The sequence below is a fragment of the Cetorhinus maximus genome, chromosome 2, assembly GCF_964194155.1.
Source record: "Cetorhinus maximus chromosome 2, sCetMax3.hap1.1, whole genome shotgun sequence".
Lineage (NCBI taxonomy): Eukaryota > Metazoa > Chordata > Chondrichthyes > Lamniformes > Cetorhinidae > Cetorhinus > Cetorhinus maximus.
In genome coordinates this window covers 145,033,075-145,052,082 of record NC_135880.1, presented here as the reverse complement: position 1 = coordinate 145,052,082, position 19,008 = coordinate 145,033,075, and the positions used below count along the sequence as shown (strand labels likewise).

General features: G+C 42.8%; 1 protein-coding gene across 3 annotated transcripts in view; it reads right to left on the bottom strand.

Annotated features, from left to right (window-relative positions):
* The window catches only part of LOC144698597 (uncharacterized), a 147,771-nt gene that overhangs the window by 52,541 nt on the left and 76,222 nt on the right, over nt 1-19,008 (bottom strand). For all 3 annotated transcript variants that reach the window (XM_078570501.1, XM_078570502.1, XM_078570503.1), the window contains one exon: nt 4,551-5,512. In XM_078570501.1, coding sequence (XP_078426627.1) covers nt 4,551-5,512 — 962 coding nt within the window. The remainder of the gene's footprint in view (nt 1-4,550; nt 5,513-19,008) is intronic.

Here is a 19,008-nt window from a genome sequence, read left to right as displayed (position 1 = left end):
GTGGGGGACTTCAATGCCATCACCAAAAGTGGCTAAATAGCAACACCACTGACCAAGTCCTGAAGGACATATCTACCAGACTGGGCCTGCAGCAGGTGGCGAGAAAACCAAAGAGGGAAAAACCTGCCTGACTTGTCATCACCAATGTACCTGTCACAGATGCATCAGTCCATGGCAGTATTGGAAGGAATGACCATGTCATGAAGCTATTAATGTATATAATTTTAGAAAATATTTTTCTTTTAAAGTAGAGGTTAAGTCTGTGGGTGTGTCTTAATTGGATTAAAACCAGCTAGTCTGAGTTCTTTGATGCATAGTTTTGATATGTACTAGTTTTGATATGTAAGAGACATAGGGTGCATTTGCATCTTTTTAATAGAGCATTCAATAAGTAGGGTGTAAACTGACACCTATCTGGCAGCTACCAAGCAATATGTTTATATTACTAATAAAATTTGCACTATGAAAGGGGTTTCATTGTTAAAAGGTGAAGTTCAAAGAGGCTGGTGAGACAATGAGAATTTGAATTCAATCAGTGGTGGTAGGTATAACTTCAGTTTTCAGACGTGCAGAGCAGAGGTAATGTGAGATCAAAAGGCAGCTGTAAGCCTCCAACTAGCTCCACAGCAATCAAAGTGAAAAGAACCTCATTTTGAATTCGTAAGGTGAAAATGCTTTGCCTGGTGTCTGGTTAAATCTATGGGTTGCTTTTGCCTTAATGGAGATTAGTTTGGGAATTTGTTAAAAGTTATGATAGTAGTAATTTGTAGCCATGCATATGTATATTTTAACCTATGTAAATTAATAAAATGTTTCCTTTAGTTTAATGTAAAACCTTGAGAACTGATGGTCTGATTCCTGAATTTAGAGTCGCATCTCAAACATAACACTTAAAATTATAGGTTATGACAGTTGTTTAAAGTTTTCCTCTGGGATTTTTAAATAACTCCGCTTTACCAACTGCATCAGTCATAACAGACCACCCCACAGTCCTTGTGGGGACAGAGTCTCGCTTTCACACTGAGGATACAGTCCAGCGTGTTGTGTGGCACTACCACAGTGGCAAAAGGAGATAGATTACCTAGAACAGGTCTAACAGCTAAAAACGTGGTACTCACTGCAGGCCATCAGGAGAATTGTAATCAAACTGCAATGTGTAAACACATGGCCTGGCATATTCCTCATTCTATCATTGCCCTCAAGCCAGGGGATCAACCATGTTTCAATGGGGAGTGTGGAAGAGTATGCCAGGAGCACCACCAGGCGTACCCAAAAATGAGGTACCAACCTGCTGAAGCTACAACACGGGGCTACTTGCATGCCAAAAGCAGAAGCAGCATGTAACAGACAGAACTAAGCAATCCCACAACCAACGGATCAGATCAAAGCTCTGCAGTTCTGCCACATCCTGTTATGAATAGTGGTGGTCAATTGAAAAGCTAAAGAAGGCAGGAGGCTTCTTGAACATCCCTATCCTTAATGATGACAGAGCTCAGCAACATGAGTGCAAAAGACAAGGCTTAAATGTTTGCAACCATCTGAAGCCAGAAGTACCAAGTGGATGATAAACTTGGCCTTTGCCTCAGGTCTGCACCATCACAGGAGCCAGACTTTAACCAATTCTATTCATTCCACACAATATCAGGAAACAGCCAAGTGCACTGAATACAGCAAAGGCTATGAGAGCCCTGATAAATTTCTGGCTGTAGTGAATACTTGTGCTCCAGAACTAGCCGCTCCCTTAGCCATGCTGTTCCAGTACAGCTACAACACTGGCATTTATCTGACAAAATAGAAAGCTGCCCAGGTATGTCCTATCCACAAAAAGCAGGGCAAACCCAATCAGGTCAATTACCATTTGATTGGTCTAATCTCAATCATCAGCAAAATGATGGAAGAGATCATCAGCAGTATTATCAAGCAGCACTTACCAATAACCTCTGCTTGGGTTCTTCCAGGACCACATTACTTCATTACAGCTTTGATCCAAACCTGAACAAAAGAGCTGAATTCCACAGGTGAGGTGAGAGTGATTGCCCTTGACATTGAGACAGCGTTTGACCGAGCGCTGCATCAAGGAGCCCAAATAAAATTCAGTGGGAATCAGCGGAAAAGCTCTCCACTGGTTCGAGTCAAATCTAGCACAAAGGATGATGGTTCTGGTTGTTGGAGGTCAATCATCTCAGCTGTAAGGTTTCACAGCAGGAATTCCTCCTGTCACTGTCCTAGGCCCAACCATCTTCAGCTGCTTCATCAATTACCTTCCCTCCATCATAAGGTCAGAAGTGGGAAGGGTCAATGATGATTCCACCTCCATTTCCATTCACAACTCCTCAGATAACAAAGCAATCTTTGTCCACATGCAACAAAAAATTCTAGCATGAGTTGATAAGTGGCAAGTAACATTCATGCCACACAAGTGCCAGAAAACAACCTTCTCCAATAAGAGAAAGTCTAACCGCCTCTACTATCGTCAAATCCTCCACCATCAACATCCTGGGGTCACCATTAACCAGAAACTTAACTGAATCAGACATGTGTACAGGTGTAAAAACAAAAATAGCTGGAAAAACTCAGCAGGTCTGACAGAATCTGCGGAGAGTTAACGTTTCAAGTCCATATGACTCTTCATCAGAACTGAGGAAAAATAGAAATGAGGTGAAATGTGTACAGGTATACTGTGGCTACAAAAGCAGGTCAGAGACTGGTATTTTGAAGCAAGTGACTCCCAAATCCTCATCACCATCTATAAGGTACAAGTCAGGAGTGTGATGGAATACTCTCCACCTGCCTGGATGAGTGTAGCTCCAACACCACTCAAGAAGCTTGACACCATTCAGGACAAAGCAGCCTGCTTGATTGCCATCCATCCACCACTTTAAATATTCATCCATCCACACTGGCACACCGTGTCTGCAGCGTACCATTTAGAAGATGCACTGCAGCATTTTTCCAAGGCTTTTTTGACAGACCTTCCCCTATGACTTTTACCATCTAGAAAGACAAGGGCAGCAGGTGCATGGAAACACAAGCTCCTCCAAATTCTCCTCCAAGTCACACACCATCCTGACTTGGAAATCAATTGCCATTCCTCCATCATTAATGGGCCAAAATCCTGGAGCTCCCTCCCTAACAAGACTGTAAGAGTGTTTTTAAGCACAAGGACAGGGTTGCAGCAGTTCAAGAAGGTGGTTCACCTTGTCAGTGATATCCACATCCCATGAATGAATAATAAGAAAAGTGTTAACGTTTGGAGAAGAGGCAAATTATTTGAGGTTAAATAAATTGAGCAGCCAAGCTAAAATATGGCAAAAAAAGACTCAATGTGCCAAATGGCATACCATTAGTCACAGAATCTTAATTAAATTAAAAGCAAAAAACTGCAGATGCTGGAAATCCAAAACAAAAACAAAAATAAAAATACCTGGAAAAACTCAGCAGGTCTGACAGCATCTGCAGAAAGGAATACAGTTAACGTTTCGAGTCCGAATGACTCTTCATCATAACTAAGGAAAATTAGAAAAGAGATGAAATATAAGCTGGTTTAAGGGGGGGGGGGGGGACAGGTACAGCTGGATAGAGGACCAGTGATAAGTGGATATTGCCAAAAGATGTCATAGACAAAAGGACAGAGGTGTTAACGGTGGTGATATTAGCTAAGAAATGTGCTAATGGGGACATTAAGGGTGGAAACCAGGACGAGCAAGGGACAAATAGCCCTAGTGAGGGTGGGGTGGGGGGAATCAAAATAGGCTAAAAAGTAGAGATAAAACAATGGATGGAAATACATTTAAAAATAATGGAAATATGTGGGAAAAGAAAAATATATATAAATTATTGGAAAAAGGGGGATCGGAAAGGGGGTGGGAAAGGAGGAGAGAGTTCATGATCTAAAGTTGTTGAACTCAATATTCAGTCCGGAAGGCTGTAAAGTACCTAGTCGGAAGATAAACTTATTTGACTGACATCGATGAACCAGATGCCGCTAAAATAACTTGCATCTTTAACAAGAAAACATCTGAAAATACTTAAAGTAGCATACAGAGTACAGATCCCAAGCCAGGTAAGGCTTATATTTATTTGAACGTGTCCTGAATATAAATATTCTTCCCTAAACCGTGTACGTTTGAGGTCCTTTCTCCAATTGAAGGATTTAGTGACAGTGCTTCTATACATTTAGATATTTTTCACAAATTAATTGTACTTTCCTGCCAGCTGTGTATATCAAGAGCAAGCACAGTCCACATGGTGAAACACAATCTGTTTAGGAACTAAAATATCGGAAACAATACTGTCCTCTTCCTCACGTTTTCAACTCTTGTTGAAAATTAAAGATATTCACTAATTTTTTTGAATCAGAATAGCCATTAAATAGCAACCTACAGGCAGTTAATATGTAGAACAACTCTACAGATGTTGCCTTTGGTGACTGGTGAAATCTCAACAGCAAATTATTAGATCACAGTATCTATTTTAAATTTTATTCATATAAATAAACAGGGGACCCAAAATACTATTGGAAAGATAAATGGTCAAATGAAAAAAGTTACCTGTTGATTTTTGTTTCTGTCCTTTCTTTGTTTTCTTTTTATTTTGAGTTCGCGGTTTTGCAAATAAAGTTAGCTTTGATTTTTTTTCATCAGTATGCAGCCAAGGCAAATTTACTGAACTTTCAGACTCTGAGAGTCTCCTAGAAGTTACTATATCCTCCTCAGACAGACAGGACGCTTCACAGAAATCTTGTAATTCCTCTTGTTGTCCTTCAGCTGTGTCAGACTTACCCACAGATTTTTTCCTTGGTGGTCCTCGCTTTTTTTTTTCTAACTCTGTTTGCTTGGAAGCCAAATGTTTAGGGTGGGATGATGGCAAATTTACTGAACTTACAAATTCTGGGAGCTTCTTGTAAGTAATCACATCTTCCCCAGACAGTTTGGACTTTTCAGTTCTGTTTTCACCATCAACATGGAAATCTTCTTGTAATTCCTCTTGCCCTTCAGCTCTGTCAGGTTCAATGACAGTTTTTTTTCTTGGTCTTCCTCCTTTCTTTCCTCCTAATTTTTTTTGTTTGAGAGATAACAAGCGTTCGGAATGCAATAAGGATTCATTTTGTATTTCTTGTTCCTCTTTCTCAGTATTGACAACAGTTCTATTATTTTTCAACAAACGTTTAGATCTTTTCCCAGATCCTTTTGGTTGATTTTCATTTTTTGACCATTTATTTTTGTTCAGAGCTAACTGCTTTTCATCAATTTTCTTTTTTAATGGAACGATAGCTTCTTTTCTTGTTAATTTTGTCTTCTGTACTCTTTCTTTCTTTTTTGTTTTCTTTGTAGCTGAGACAGATTTCTTTTCCTGTCCAGCTGGGTCCTGGATTATGGCTTTCTTTGGTATTGTAATCCATGACTCAAAACAGAAGCTCTCCTCCTCTTCCAATTCAAACTCAAACTCATGGATAGGTGCTGAAGGAATATTAATATCCTGTTTTGGTTGTGGTAATGCAGGAACAGCTGGCCTGTGAAAAAAAGGTTTTAAACAAGTTATCAGTTTCTACTCTGGTCTAAAGAATATCGTTAGCATATTATTGACGTAAATGCACAATAGTGACCAGTAATGTTGGGAATTTGATTAAATGCTCTCTTACCATCTATTTTCAATTGCTGTAGGAGGATTTTTTTTTTCATATTAGTGCCCATTGCCAAATTAAACATTAGTTCATTCACTACATTCAACTCTGTCAATTGGGATGGCAAGAATTTAGTTATGCTTGTTGGAGGCCAATCATGTCAGCTCCAGGGCATTGCTCGAGGATTTCCTCTGGGTAGTGTCCTAGGCCAACCACCGTCAGCTGCTTCATCAATAACCATCCCGCCCATCATAAAGTCAGACGTGGGGATATTCACTGATGACTGCACAGTGTTCAGTAGCATTCACGACTCTTCAGATACTTAAGCAGTCTGTGTCCACATGCAGCAAAACCTGGACAACATTCAGGTTTGGGCTGATAAGTGACAAGTAACATTCCTACCACACAAATGCCAGGTAATGACCACCTGCAACAAGACAGAATCTAACCATCTCCTCTTGACGTTCAACTGCATGACTATCATTGAATCCTCCATCATCAACATCCTGGGAGTTACCATTGACCAGAAACTGAACTAGACCAGTCATATAAATACTGTAGCTACAAAAGTAGTTCAGAGGCTGAGAATTTTGGGGCGAGTAATTCACCTCCTGATTCCCCAAAGCCTGACCACCATCTACAAGGAACAGGCCAGGAGTGTGATGGAATGTGCTCCACTTGCCTGGATGAGTGTGGTTCCAACAACACTCAAGAAGCTCAACAGAATCTATCCACCACCTTAAACATTCACTTCCTCCACCACTAACAAACAGTGGCAGCAGTATGTACCAGATACAAGACGCACTGCTGCAAGTCAGCAAGGCTGCTTCGACGGCACCTTCCAAACCCATGACCTCTATACCACCTCAAAGCACAAGGGTAGCCGATGCATGGGAAACTATAAGTTGCATGTTCCCCCTCCAAGCCACACACCACCCTGACTTGGAACAATGTTGCCATTCCTTAATTGTTGCTGGGTTAAAATCCTGGAACTCCCTTCAGAACTGTAGTTTGACCTACACCAGATGGACTGCAGCAGTCCAAGGAGGCGCTCACCATAGTCTTCTCAAGGGCAATTAGGGATAAGCAAGAAATGCTGGCCTTGCCAGTGACACTCACATCCCAAGAAGGAAAAGAAATAATGGAAAGGCTACTGTGAAAGTTGAAATCTACATTTAATGGGAAAATCTCTTCCCACTTCCTAATTTTTTGGATTATAGGAAGTGGTTCTGAACTTGGCAAAGGAGGACCAACAAATGCTAGAGAAAGCTATCAGAAACACAAGGCATAGCATTAAATCTGAACCCTCCACTACTGTCGCACGAAGTTATCTGGTAATGGCAATAGGGATGTACCTAAGGTTTAATGGGGAATCAGTGACAAGAACTGTGCCCAACCCCTTTAGGATAACCTCCAGACAATTTGCAACATCTGTATAGCAATGACATTGCCCAAAGTCAGCATAGCTGTTTATTTTTATACATCAGGTGCTTGCCTGGCTGGCAGAGGTGACATCAGCTATGTTACCTAATTAAGGCGGTGAAGATGCATAATTTAGCACAAACAATGATATCACCACAATTATCACTGTCAGATAGTAGAGAGATCAGGGGGTCAACTGTATCATGCCATTCAGACTTTTACAGAAACCAGTGTCCTACTGATCCAAAAATGATTTTAGTCTCTTAATGTGAATATGGTATGTGACCACTAGCAGAGTGCCTGCTTCCCCATGAACTCTCATGGTGTTTTAATTTGAATCCAGACAACTATGCCGCCCTTTGTTTTAAAAGAAATGAAGAACAGTAGGATGGGCAGTGTAACAAAGCTCAGGCTATCAGAGTTATGAAATGTACCATTGAGATCTTGAGGCAACACTTCAGATAGCTGAAGTCATCTACAGCAACTTTACAGAACAACTCACCCTCCTGTGAGTTGTTGATTCTGAAGCGACCAAGATGACAACATGAAAATGGTACAGAGAAATCAGCAATACTAGCAATCCAGCAGCATGGACTGGTGAACGAGGTATTAATTCCACAATTCCTAATGCCTTCTTATGTGTCACCATATACCATTTCTTAAAAAGATAAACCATATCTTGCAAATTAATTGTAAGCAAACCACCAGGCCCTTCAGTTTCTCACTACCGGGAAAATCTCTAAGTTTGTACATTAAATCTAGTTTCTCACATAACAGATTTTGTTTTCATAACTTAGTACTGAAAGAACACAATGATTTCACAAGATGGCAATATCAAGACAATTAGGATAGATTGGAGGGACATAAACAGTGAGAGGATAAAAACTTGTCCAAATGGATTGCATCTGTGCATACTCAAAGAAATTAAGGAAGAGATAATAGAGGATTATATCTGTTTGGGGAAAACACAACAAACACAGGGAACCAAAAACCATTAGCTTAAAGTGAATGGCCATAAAGAGATTAGAATGTTTACTCAAAAGGTGTTAATAGAAAAACATCTGGAAACCAAAAATATAATGAAATAGTTAACATGAGTCCAAAAGGGATAAGACATGCTCGCACAACTTTATTGAATCTTTTCAAGAAATGGAAACACAGAAACATAGAAAATTTATGGCACAGGAGGCCATGCAACCCCTTGTGTCTGTGCCAGCAAAAAAAGAGCACTCCAGCCTAATCCCATTTTCCAGCTCTTGACCCATAGCCATGTAGGCTGCAGCATTTCAAGTGTGTATCCAAGTGTTTTTTTCATTGTGCTGAGCACTTCTTTCTCTACCACCCTTGATTCACTCCACGTGATATCAAGAAACAGCTGAAGGCACTGGATACTGCAAAGCCTATGGGGCCTGACAACATTCCAGCAATCATACTTAAGACTTGTGCTGCAGAACTAGCTGCGCCCTTAGACAAACTGTTCCAGTACAGCTACAACACTGACATCTACCCGGCAATGTGGAAAATTCCCAGGTGTGTCCTGTACACAAAAAAATAGGACAAATCCAACCTGTCCAATTACCACCACATCAGTCTACTCTTGGTCATCAGGGAAGTGATGGGAGGGGTCGTCGACAGGGCTATCAAGTGGCATTTACTCAGAAACAACATGCTCACTGATGCTTAGTTTGGGTTTTGCAGGACCACTCAGCACCTGGCCTCATTACAGCCTTAGTTCAAGCATGGGCAAAAGAGCTGAATTCCAGAGGTGAGACAAGAGTGACTGCCCTTGACATCAAGGCCACATTTGACCAAGTGTGGCATCAAGGACCCGAGAAAAACTGGAGTCAATGGGAATCACAGGGAAAGCTCTCCACTGGTTGGAGTCATACTTAGCACAAAGGAAGATGGTTGTAGTTGTTGGAAGTCAATCATCTCAGTTCCAGGACACCGCTGCAGGAGTTCCTTAGGATAACGTCCTAGGTCCAACCATCTTCAGCTGCTTCATCAATGACCTTTCTTCCATCATAAGGTCACAAGTGGGAATGATGATTGCACAAATTTCAGCACCATTCGTGACTCCTCAGACACTGAAGCAGTCCATGTCCAAATGCAGCAAGAACTGGACAATATCCGGGTTTGTGCTGATAAGTGGCAAGAAACATTCATGCCACACAAGTGCCAGGCAATGACCATCTCCAACAAGAGAGAATCTAACCATCGGCCCTTGACATTCAATACCATCGCTAAATCCCCCACTATCAACATCCTGGGGGTTACCATTGAACAGAACTGAACTGGAATAGCCATACAAATACTGTGATACAAGAGCAGGTCAGAGACTGGGAATTCTGTGGAAAGTAACTCATCCCGATTCCCTAAACTCCGTCCACAATCTACAAGGCACGAGGCAGGAATGTGATGGAATACTCTCCACTGGCCTGGATGAATGCAGCTCCATCAACATTCAAGAAGCTCGACACCATCCAGGACAAAGCAGCCCACTTGATTGGCACCCCATCCACCACCTCTAACATCCACTCTCTGTACCACCAACACGCAGTGGCAGCAGTGTGTACCATTTACAAGATGCATTGCATCAACTCACCAAGGCTCCTTCGACAGCACCTTCCAAACCTTTGAGCTCTACCACCTAGCACAAGGGCAGCAAATACATGGGAACACCACCATTGACAAGCTCCCCTGCAAGCCAGCCACCATCCTGACTTGGAAATACATCGCCGTTCCTGCACTGTCACTGGGTCAAAATCCTGGAACTCCCTCCCAAACAGCATTGTTGTTATACCTACATCACATGGATTTCAGTGGTTCAAGAAGGCAGCTCACCACCACCTTCTCAAGGAAAATTAGGGGCGGGCAATAAAAGTGCTGGCTGAGCCAGCGAAGCCCACGTCCCGTGAAAGAATTTTTAAAAGCCAATGAGTTCCAGATTCCCACCGCCTCTGGTGAAAAAAGTTCTCAAACTCCCCTCTAATGCTTCTGCCAAAATCTTTGCCCCCTGGTTATTGACCTGTCTGCTAAGGGGAATAAAGCATTCCTATTCACTCTATCTAAGCTCCTCATAATTCTCACACCTCAATTATATCACCCCTCAGCCTCCTGTGTTCCAAAGAAAACACCCCAACCTATCCAATATCTTTCTTCATAACTAAAATTCTCTGTTCCTGGTCCCATTCTTGTAAATCTCCTCTCTTCCCTCTCTGGTGCAATCAACTCCTTCCTGAAATGCAGTGACCAGAATGGTCCGCTCCAGCTGCAGCCTAACTAGTGTTTTATAAGTTTCAGCACAACTTCCCTGCACTGATATTCTATCCCTCAGGTAATAACGGGAAAATATCCTGTGTGTCTTCTGAACGATCTTATCTACCTATGCTGCTCCCTTCAGGGATCTTTGGATATGCACTTCAAGTTCTCTCTGTTCCTCTACATTTCTACATATACAACCACTTATTGTGCATGTCCTCGCCTTGTTTGCCCCCCACCCCCTCCCGCAAAATTCATTACCTCAAACTTCTTCAGACTGAATTCCATTCCTTCCATCCACTGACTAGTCCGTTGATATCTACCTGTAGTCTATGGCTTTCTTCCTCACTATCAGCCACACAAATAATTTTTGTATCATCTGCAAATTTCTTAATCATGCGGCCTGCACTTACATCTCCATCACTGATATATATCACAAAAAGCAAGGGACCTAGTACTGAGCACTGTGGAGCCCCAGTGGAAACAGTCTTCTAGTCACAAAAACATCTGTCATTGGCCTTTGTTTCCTGCCATCAAGTCAATTTTAGTTCCAGCTTGCTACTTTCCTTTGAATCTCATACTTATATTTTTCTGACCAGTTTGCCTTGTGGGTCATTGTCAAAAGCCTTGCTAAAATCTATATAGACTATGTCATGTGTGCTAACCTCATCAACCCTCCTTGTTACCCCCTCAAAACATTCATCAAGTTTGTCAGACACAACCTTCCCTTAACAAATAAAAGCAACACTGTGGTTGCGGGAAATCCGAAATAAAAACAAAAAGCGTAGAAAAACGCAGGTCTGGCAGCATCTGTGGAGAGAGAAACAGTTACCACGTCGAGTCCGATATGACTCTTCTTTGCCCTTGTCCTCACCTTCCATCCCAGCAGCCTCTGTATTCAACGGATTATCCTCCGCCATTTATACGCCACCTCCAAACACATCTTCCCCGACCTCCCACCATTAAAGGGACCATTCCCTCTGGAACACTCTGGTCAACTGCTCAATTACCCCTAACATCCCATCCCCTTCCTACGGCAATGTTCCACGCAAGTGCAGGAGATGCAACACCTGCCCTTTAACTCTCACCACTGATGCTATACGATCTGCTGAGTTTTGCCGGCATTTTCTGTTTTTATTTCATATTTCCAACATGCGCAGTATGCATTAATGTTTAATTAATGCCACTTCTCTTCTAGGAATGGTCACTTTGAAGAAATTCTACTCTTCTCTCCGACAGGATTTCCGTTTGTCTCTTCTCCCTTGTTCACCTTCATTGCTTTCTATTTCCATCCTTGCATTTGGTCAGGTATCTACCAAAATACGCTTTCATAGCCACAGCTCCTTCCTCAGCAGTTTCATTTCATCCCCTGACTCATCTATCACCTTAACAAAAAAATTATACGAACATACGAATTAAGAGCAGGAGTAGGCCACTCAGCCCCATGAATCTGCTCCGCTATTCAATAAGATCATGGCTGATCTGATTGTAACCTCAACTGCACAGTCCCACCTACCCCTGATAACCTTTCATCCCCTTGCTTATCAAGAATCTATCTACCTCTGCCTTAAAAATATTCAAAATACTCTGCTTCCACTGCCTTTTGAAATTTCTAAAGGTTCACGACCCTCAGAAAAAAATTCTCCTCACCTCTGTTCTAAATGGGTGACCCCTTATTTTTAAACAGTGGCCCCTAGCTCTAGATTCTCCCACAAGAGGAAACATTCTCTCCACATCCACCCTGTCAATACCCCTCAGGATCTAATATATTCCAATCAAGTCACCCTTTACTCTTCAAAAACTCCAGCAGATACAAGCCTAGCCTGTCCAACCTTTCTTCAGAAGACAAACCTCCCTTTCCAACTATTAGTCTAGTAACCTTGTCTGAACTGCTTCAAACGTATTTGCATCCTTCCTTAAATAAGGAGACCAATACTCCACACAGCACTCCAGATGTGGTCTCACTAATGCTCTGTATAACTGAAGCATAACCTCTCTACTTTTATATTCAATGCCCCTCGCAATAAACAATAACATTCTATTAGTTTTCCTAAGTACTTGTTGTACCTGCATACTAACCTTTTGCCATTCATGCACTAAGACACCTAGATCCCTCTGCATCTCAGAGCTCTGCAATCTCTCACCATTTAGATATGCTTTTTTTTATTCTTCCTGCCAAAATGGACAATTTCACATTTTCCCACATTATACTCCATTTGCCAGATCTTTGCCCACTTAACCTATTTCTATCCCCTTGTAGCCTCCTTATGTCCTCTTCACAACTTACTTTCCTACCTATCTTTGTGTCATCAGCAAATTTAACAACCATACTTTTGGTCCTTTCATCCAAGTCATGAATATAAATTGCAAAAGGTTAAGGCCCAAGCACTGATCCCTGTTGCACACCACTCGCTACAACTTGTCAACCAGAAAATGACCCATTTATGCCAACTCTGTTTCCTGTTAGCTAGCTAATCTTCTATCCATGCCAATATGTTACCCCCTACACCAAAAGCTTTTAGTTTCCACGAAAACCTTTGATGTGGCACCTTATCAAATGCCTTCTGGAAATCTAAGTACAGTGCATTCACTGGTTCCCCTTTATCCACAGCATGTTGCTTCTTCAAAGAACGCCAATAAATTGGTTAAACACGACTGCCCTCTCACAAAACCATATTGACTCTGCCTGATTATCTTGAATTTATCTAAGTACAATGCTATAATGTCTTCAATAATAGCTTCTAACATTTTCTCCATGACAGATGTTAAGCTAGCTGGCCTGTAGTTTCCTGCTTTCTGTCTCCCTCCCTTTTTGAATACGCTACTTATCTTCCTTTTAGGTGTTAGTGAGTGCAAGTTTCAGCAACTTGTGGACACCAATACCTCCAGATCTGTCTTTCACTTCACTTGCCTCTGACTCATTCATTCTTCTAATCTCACCTCCTGCCATGTGTTCATGATACCCACCAATCTTCCCCTCTCTGACCCTGAACAATCTATTCTCAGCAAAGGGCTCAGTTTTATGCCCTCGCGCCTCCGCGTTAATGAATTTTGAACTCGGCACAACGGTGAGCTCTTCTTTCGTCGACTTTGTACCCACTTTAGCCAGGTGCTCCCCTCCCAGCTCAGCAGACACTTTGACCAGCCTCCAGTGTTCTCCCTCCAGCTGGACCCCTACTTTTGTCCTCTTATCCTCCCTTGCTTGATCTTTTCATTGGGAACTGCAGTTGTGGTATCAGCCATCTCAATTTCTCTGCTCCCCTCACTCACTCTAACCTGTCTCCCTGAGCTTGCTGCACTCCATTCTCTCAGGTCCAACCCTAACATTGTTAGCAAACCTGCTGACAAGGGTGGTGCTGTTGTTGTCTGTTTGCCTTTACCTAGGAGAGGCTGAACACCAACTCTCCAACATCACCTTCTACCTCCCCCGAACCATGACTCCACCATCAATCAAACCTTGCTTCCAGGATTGTCACAGTTCTCATCTCCTATGCAGATTTTCTCTCCATGGCCACGAATCTCAGTCCCCCACCCCCAAACAGCTCATTTCTACTTCACTTCTACATTGTAGACCCATCATTTCAAACAACTCCTGCCCCACTCAACTGATTTCTTCTCTCTGAAATTTATTTTTTCTCCCCTTGTCCAGTCTCTCCCCACCAACGTCCATTGCTATGTGTACCCATATGGGTCCTTAGCTATGCCTACCTTTTTGTGGGATATGTGGAAAAACATTCCTTGTTCCAGTCCTACACGGGGTCCTCTCCATCACCTCCTTTTCTGGTACATTGATGACTGTAAAACTTTAGCAACTTTGCTTTCAATTTCTCCCCTTCTCACATGGTCCATCTCCAACTCTTCCCTTCTCTTCCTTGACTTCTCTGTCTGCATTTCTGGTGATAGGCTATCAACAAACATTTATTATAAGCCCAATGACTCCCACAGCTAGGTTGACAACATTTTCTTGTACTCTGATTCCTGTAAGGACTCCATTCCATTGTCCTAGTTTCTCCTTCACTATTGACCCTGTTCAGATGATGCTACCTTTCACATGAGCACTTCTGATTTTATCTTACTCTCTGCTCAACCAAGGCCTCCCCCCATCGAATGAAGGCCCCCAATCATATCCAATCCATTTCCCGCACTTATGCTCTCACCACTTCCCCTCCCTTCTCATAACCACAATTTGGAAGCAATGTCCATATGCAGCAAGACCCGGACAATATCCAGGCTTGGCCTGACATGTGGCAAATAGCATTCGCGCCACACAAGTGGCAGGCAATGACTATCTCCAACAAGAGAGAAACTAACCATCGCCCCTTGACATTTAATGGCATTACCATCGCTGACTCCCCCACTAGCAACATCCTGGGGGTTACCATTGACTAGAAACTGAACTGGGCTAGCCATATAAATACTGTGGCTACAAGAGTAGGTCAGAGGCTAGGAATCCTGCATCGGGTAACTCGCCTCCTGACTCTCCAAAGCCTGTTCACCATCTACAAGGCACAAGTCAGGAGTGTGATGGAATACTCTCCACTTGCTTGGATGAGTGCAGCTCCAACAACACTCAAGAAGCTTGACACCATCCAGGGTAAAGCAGCCCGCTTGATGGGCACCACATCCACAAACGTTCACTCCCTCCACCATCAATGAACAGTAGCAGCAATGCGTACCATCTGCAGGATGCACTGCAGAAACTCACCAAGGCTCCTTAGGTAGCACCTTCCAAACCCACAACCGCTACCATTTAGAAGGACAAGGGCAGCAGATATATAAGAACACCACCACCTGGTAGTTCCCCTCCAAACCATCCTGACTTGGAAATATATCACCCTTCCTTCACTGACGCTGGGTCAAAATCCTGGAACTCCCTCCCCACCAGCACTGTGGGTGTACCTACACCACAGGGACTGCAGCAGTTCAAGAAGGCAGCTCATCACCACCTTCTCAAGGGCAATTAAGAATGAGCAATAAATGCTGGCCTGGCCAGTGACGCCGACATCCCACAAATGAATAAGAAAAAAAATAGGGTTCCCTTGCCCTCAGCTTTTACCCTACCAAGCTCTGTATTCAGCGGATCATCCTCTGCCATTTCCACCAACTCCAGCGTGATGCCACCAACAAACACACCTTCCCATTCTCTTCAAGCATTCCAAAGGGACTGTTCTCTCCACAACATCCTGGGCCACTCCTCAATCATCCTGACCACCCTAGGGTGACCAATTCCCATTGGAAAAATTAAGGGACACTTGGGCATGGTGGACGTGTGACACTACTGCCATACAACCTACACTGATACTCTGATGCCATCTCATAACACTCTGGTCCCACCACTGCCCCTCCCAGCGCCCCACTGACAGCCCCCCCACCCCACCCCCCCTCACCCCCACTGACCACCCCCCCCCACCCCACCCCCACTGACCCCCACCCCCCCACCCCCACTGACACCACCCCCCCCAACCCCCGAACAGCCCCGCTCACAGATCACAGCTGCTGCAACTGACACATGCACAGGCGAAAAGGCTTCAGCAGGAGAGAAAATCCAAGATAATTTGCACCTTGGGAAGTCATGTCCTGGAACGTGGGACAAACACCGAATTATATGATATTCGGGACAGTTGGTCACTATGCTTCCTAAAGCGCATTTCCATGCAAGCACAGGAGATGCAGCACCTGTCCTTTTATTTCTTCTATCTGCACTGTTCAAACAAAAGAGCTTTGGTTCAAGGCAGTTTCTTAGACTGGCAGAAGGTAGGAAATGATGTCCCACAAGGGTTGCTGTTGGGACCCTGGTTGTTCACCGGTGACATAAATGATCTAGATGTACTTTGGATTCCTGACCTACAATGTCAAAATTACAAATAATAACAAATTGAGAGTATAGTTAATATTCAGGAAGTTTGCGACAAAGTACAAGACACTAACAAACTTGCAGAATTGGCATACAAATTGGAAACTAATTCGATACAAATGCAGCGTGGTGCATTTTGGAGGAGGAAGAGAAAATCCTTTGAAAATAAAAGTCTAAATGGGGCAAAAATGCAAAGGAATCTAGGGATACAGGTTCAGAAATCATGAAAGTAGCCACACAAGTTAAAAGAACCATAAAGTAAAAACAAAGCACTAGAGTTAATTTCTAGAGGACTAGATTTTTTAAAAAGTAGTTATGTTGAATTTACATAGAACCTTGATTAAACCACACTTGAGTACTGTGTGCAGTGCTGGTCTCCATATTACTAATTAGAAGCGCTGGAGAAAGTACAAAAGGTTTACAAGGATCTTTTTTTAAAAATTATTTCATGGTCTGTGGGCATTGCTGGCTAGGCCAGCATTTGTTGCCCATTCCAAACTATCCTTGAGAAGGTAATGGCGAGTCACCCTGAACTGCTGCAGTCCACGTGGTATAGGTGCACCCATGGCGATGTTAGGAAAGGTGTTGCAGGATTTTGACCTAACAACAGTGAAGGAACGATACAATAGCTCCCAAGTCAGGAAGATCAGTGGCTTGAATAGTGGTGTTCCCATGCATCTGCTGCTCTTGTCCTTCTAAGTGGTAGAGATCATATGTTTGGAAATGCTGCCGAAGGAGCCTTGGTGAGGTGCTGCAGTGCATCTTGTAGATGGTACACATTGCTGCCACTGTGTATCAGTGGTGGAGGGAGTGAATGTTGAAGGTGGTGGATGGGGTGCCAATCAAGCAGGTTGCTTCATGCTAAATGATGAGAAGCTTCTTGAGTGTTGTTGGAAATGTACGTATCCAGGCAAGTGGCACGTATTCCATTAAATTCCTGACTTGTGTCTTGTTGATGGTGAACAGGCTTTGGGGAATCAGATTGATTCCAGAAGAGATGATTCCAGAACTGAGAGTGTAAAACTATCAGGAAAGGCCCAACAGGCTGGGGATTTTTTTGACCTGATAAGGAAAGATCGTGAAAGGACTCAATAGATTAGATATTGACAAGATGTTTCCACTTGTAGCATGAGGTGGGTGGAAGAACAAAACCCAGGATCATGAATATAAGAGAGTCACCTATAAATCTAAGAAGGAAATCAGGAAAAACTCTCTTTATGAGAAAATGGGAAGAATATGAAACCCACTACTACAAGGAGTAGCTGAGGCTAAGAGCATAAATGCCTTTAGGGGAAGTTAGACAAGTACACAGAGATATAAGAATATGCTGATAGGATTAGATGAAGAGGGATGGGAGAAGGCTAGCGAATCACAGCCTGCAGGCGCAGGGTGTAATTAGGAAGGCAAATTGAATGTTGGCCTTTATTGCAAGGGGGAATTGATTATAAAAGTAGGGAAGTCTTGCTACAACTGTACAGGGCAATGGTAAGACTGCATCTAGAGTACTGCGTAGTATTGGTCTCCTTAGTTAAGGAAGGATATACTTCCTTAAGTATAGCAGTTCAAAGAAGGTTCACTTGGCTGATTCCTGGGATGAAGCAATTGTCTTATGAGAAAAGAGTAAACAGGCTGGACATATGCTCATGGGAGTTTAGAATGAGAGGTGGTCTTATTAAAACATACAAGATTGAGGGGCCTTGACAAAGTAGATGCTGAGAAGGTGTTTCCCCTCATAGGAGAATCTAGAATTAGGGGGCACAGTTTAAAAATAAGGGGTCTCCCATTTAAGATTGAGATAAGGAGCAATTTCTTCTCTCAGAAGGTTGTTAGTCTTTGGAATTATCTTCCACAGAAAGCAGTTGAGAATGGGTCAATGAATATATTCAAGGCTGAGTTTGACAGATTTTTGATCCACAAGGGAGTCAAGGGTTATGGGAGGCACACAGGAAATTGGAGATAAGGCCACAATTAGATCAGCCAGGATCTGATCGAATGACAGAGCAGGCTTGAGGGGCTGAATGACCTACTCCTGACTCTTATTTCTTATGATCTTAATATGTAGCATAAATGCCAGCAAAGACCAGTTTAAGAAAATACATGTGGCAGATCCAAATTCGTAAGAGCTGTTGCTGTCTATTTGTGAAGCTTGTTAGAAATAGCAACAAGCAATACCCAATGATACTTCATTTTATAAAGGTTGGACCATGGTCATATATTTAGCCTATTCCTTCACCATGGTCCTATGAAATTGGTCCCACAAATGGTTTAAGGCCAGTTAATCCACTCAAGTTCAAATGTATTTTTGCGCCTTGAATCAAAAGCAAGATTCTTATGCCTAGGGTACCCTCTGAATGAGCTTACCCTGCTCTAAGGGAGGCAGTCACAAATACAAATCCTGCAAGAGTTAGAGCTTACCCTGTGCATTGCTGCTCTGTGTGAACATTAGCATCAGTAGATTGGTACTAATGTTCCCACTAAGCTGAACACATACACGGTCACACAGCAGCCTGGAAGGGACAGTGCAGACCTTGTTTCATTTAAACACTGTACGTGTGCGGATGCATTGAAAACACCGGACGTGCGTGGATGCATTGAAAACACCGGATGTGCACAGCAATAAAATTTTAAAAGGAATCCTGTTTGGTACTACATCCAGCTCTGTGGTAAATGGATTTGCTTAACTATTTCAGCAATTAAGACAGCTGCATATGACTGTACCAAGGGTCAGCCATTAGAATTCAAAATTAATTAGAAAAGCTAAAATGTTAAACATAAATAGAGCTTTCTCTGATGTAGGAGACAAAAGTCTTGACCGAAAGGTACGAGAACTTGCCTCGGATGACAACTG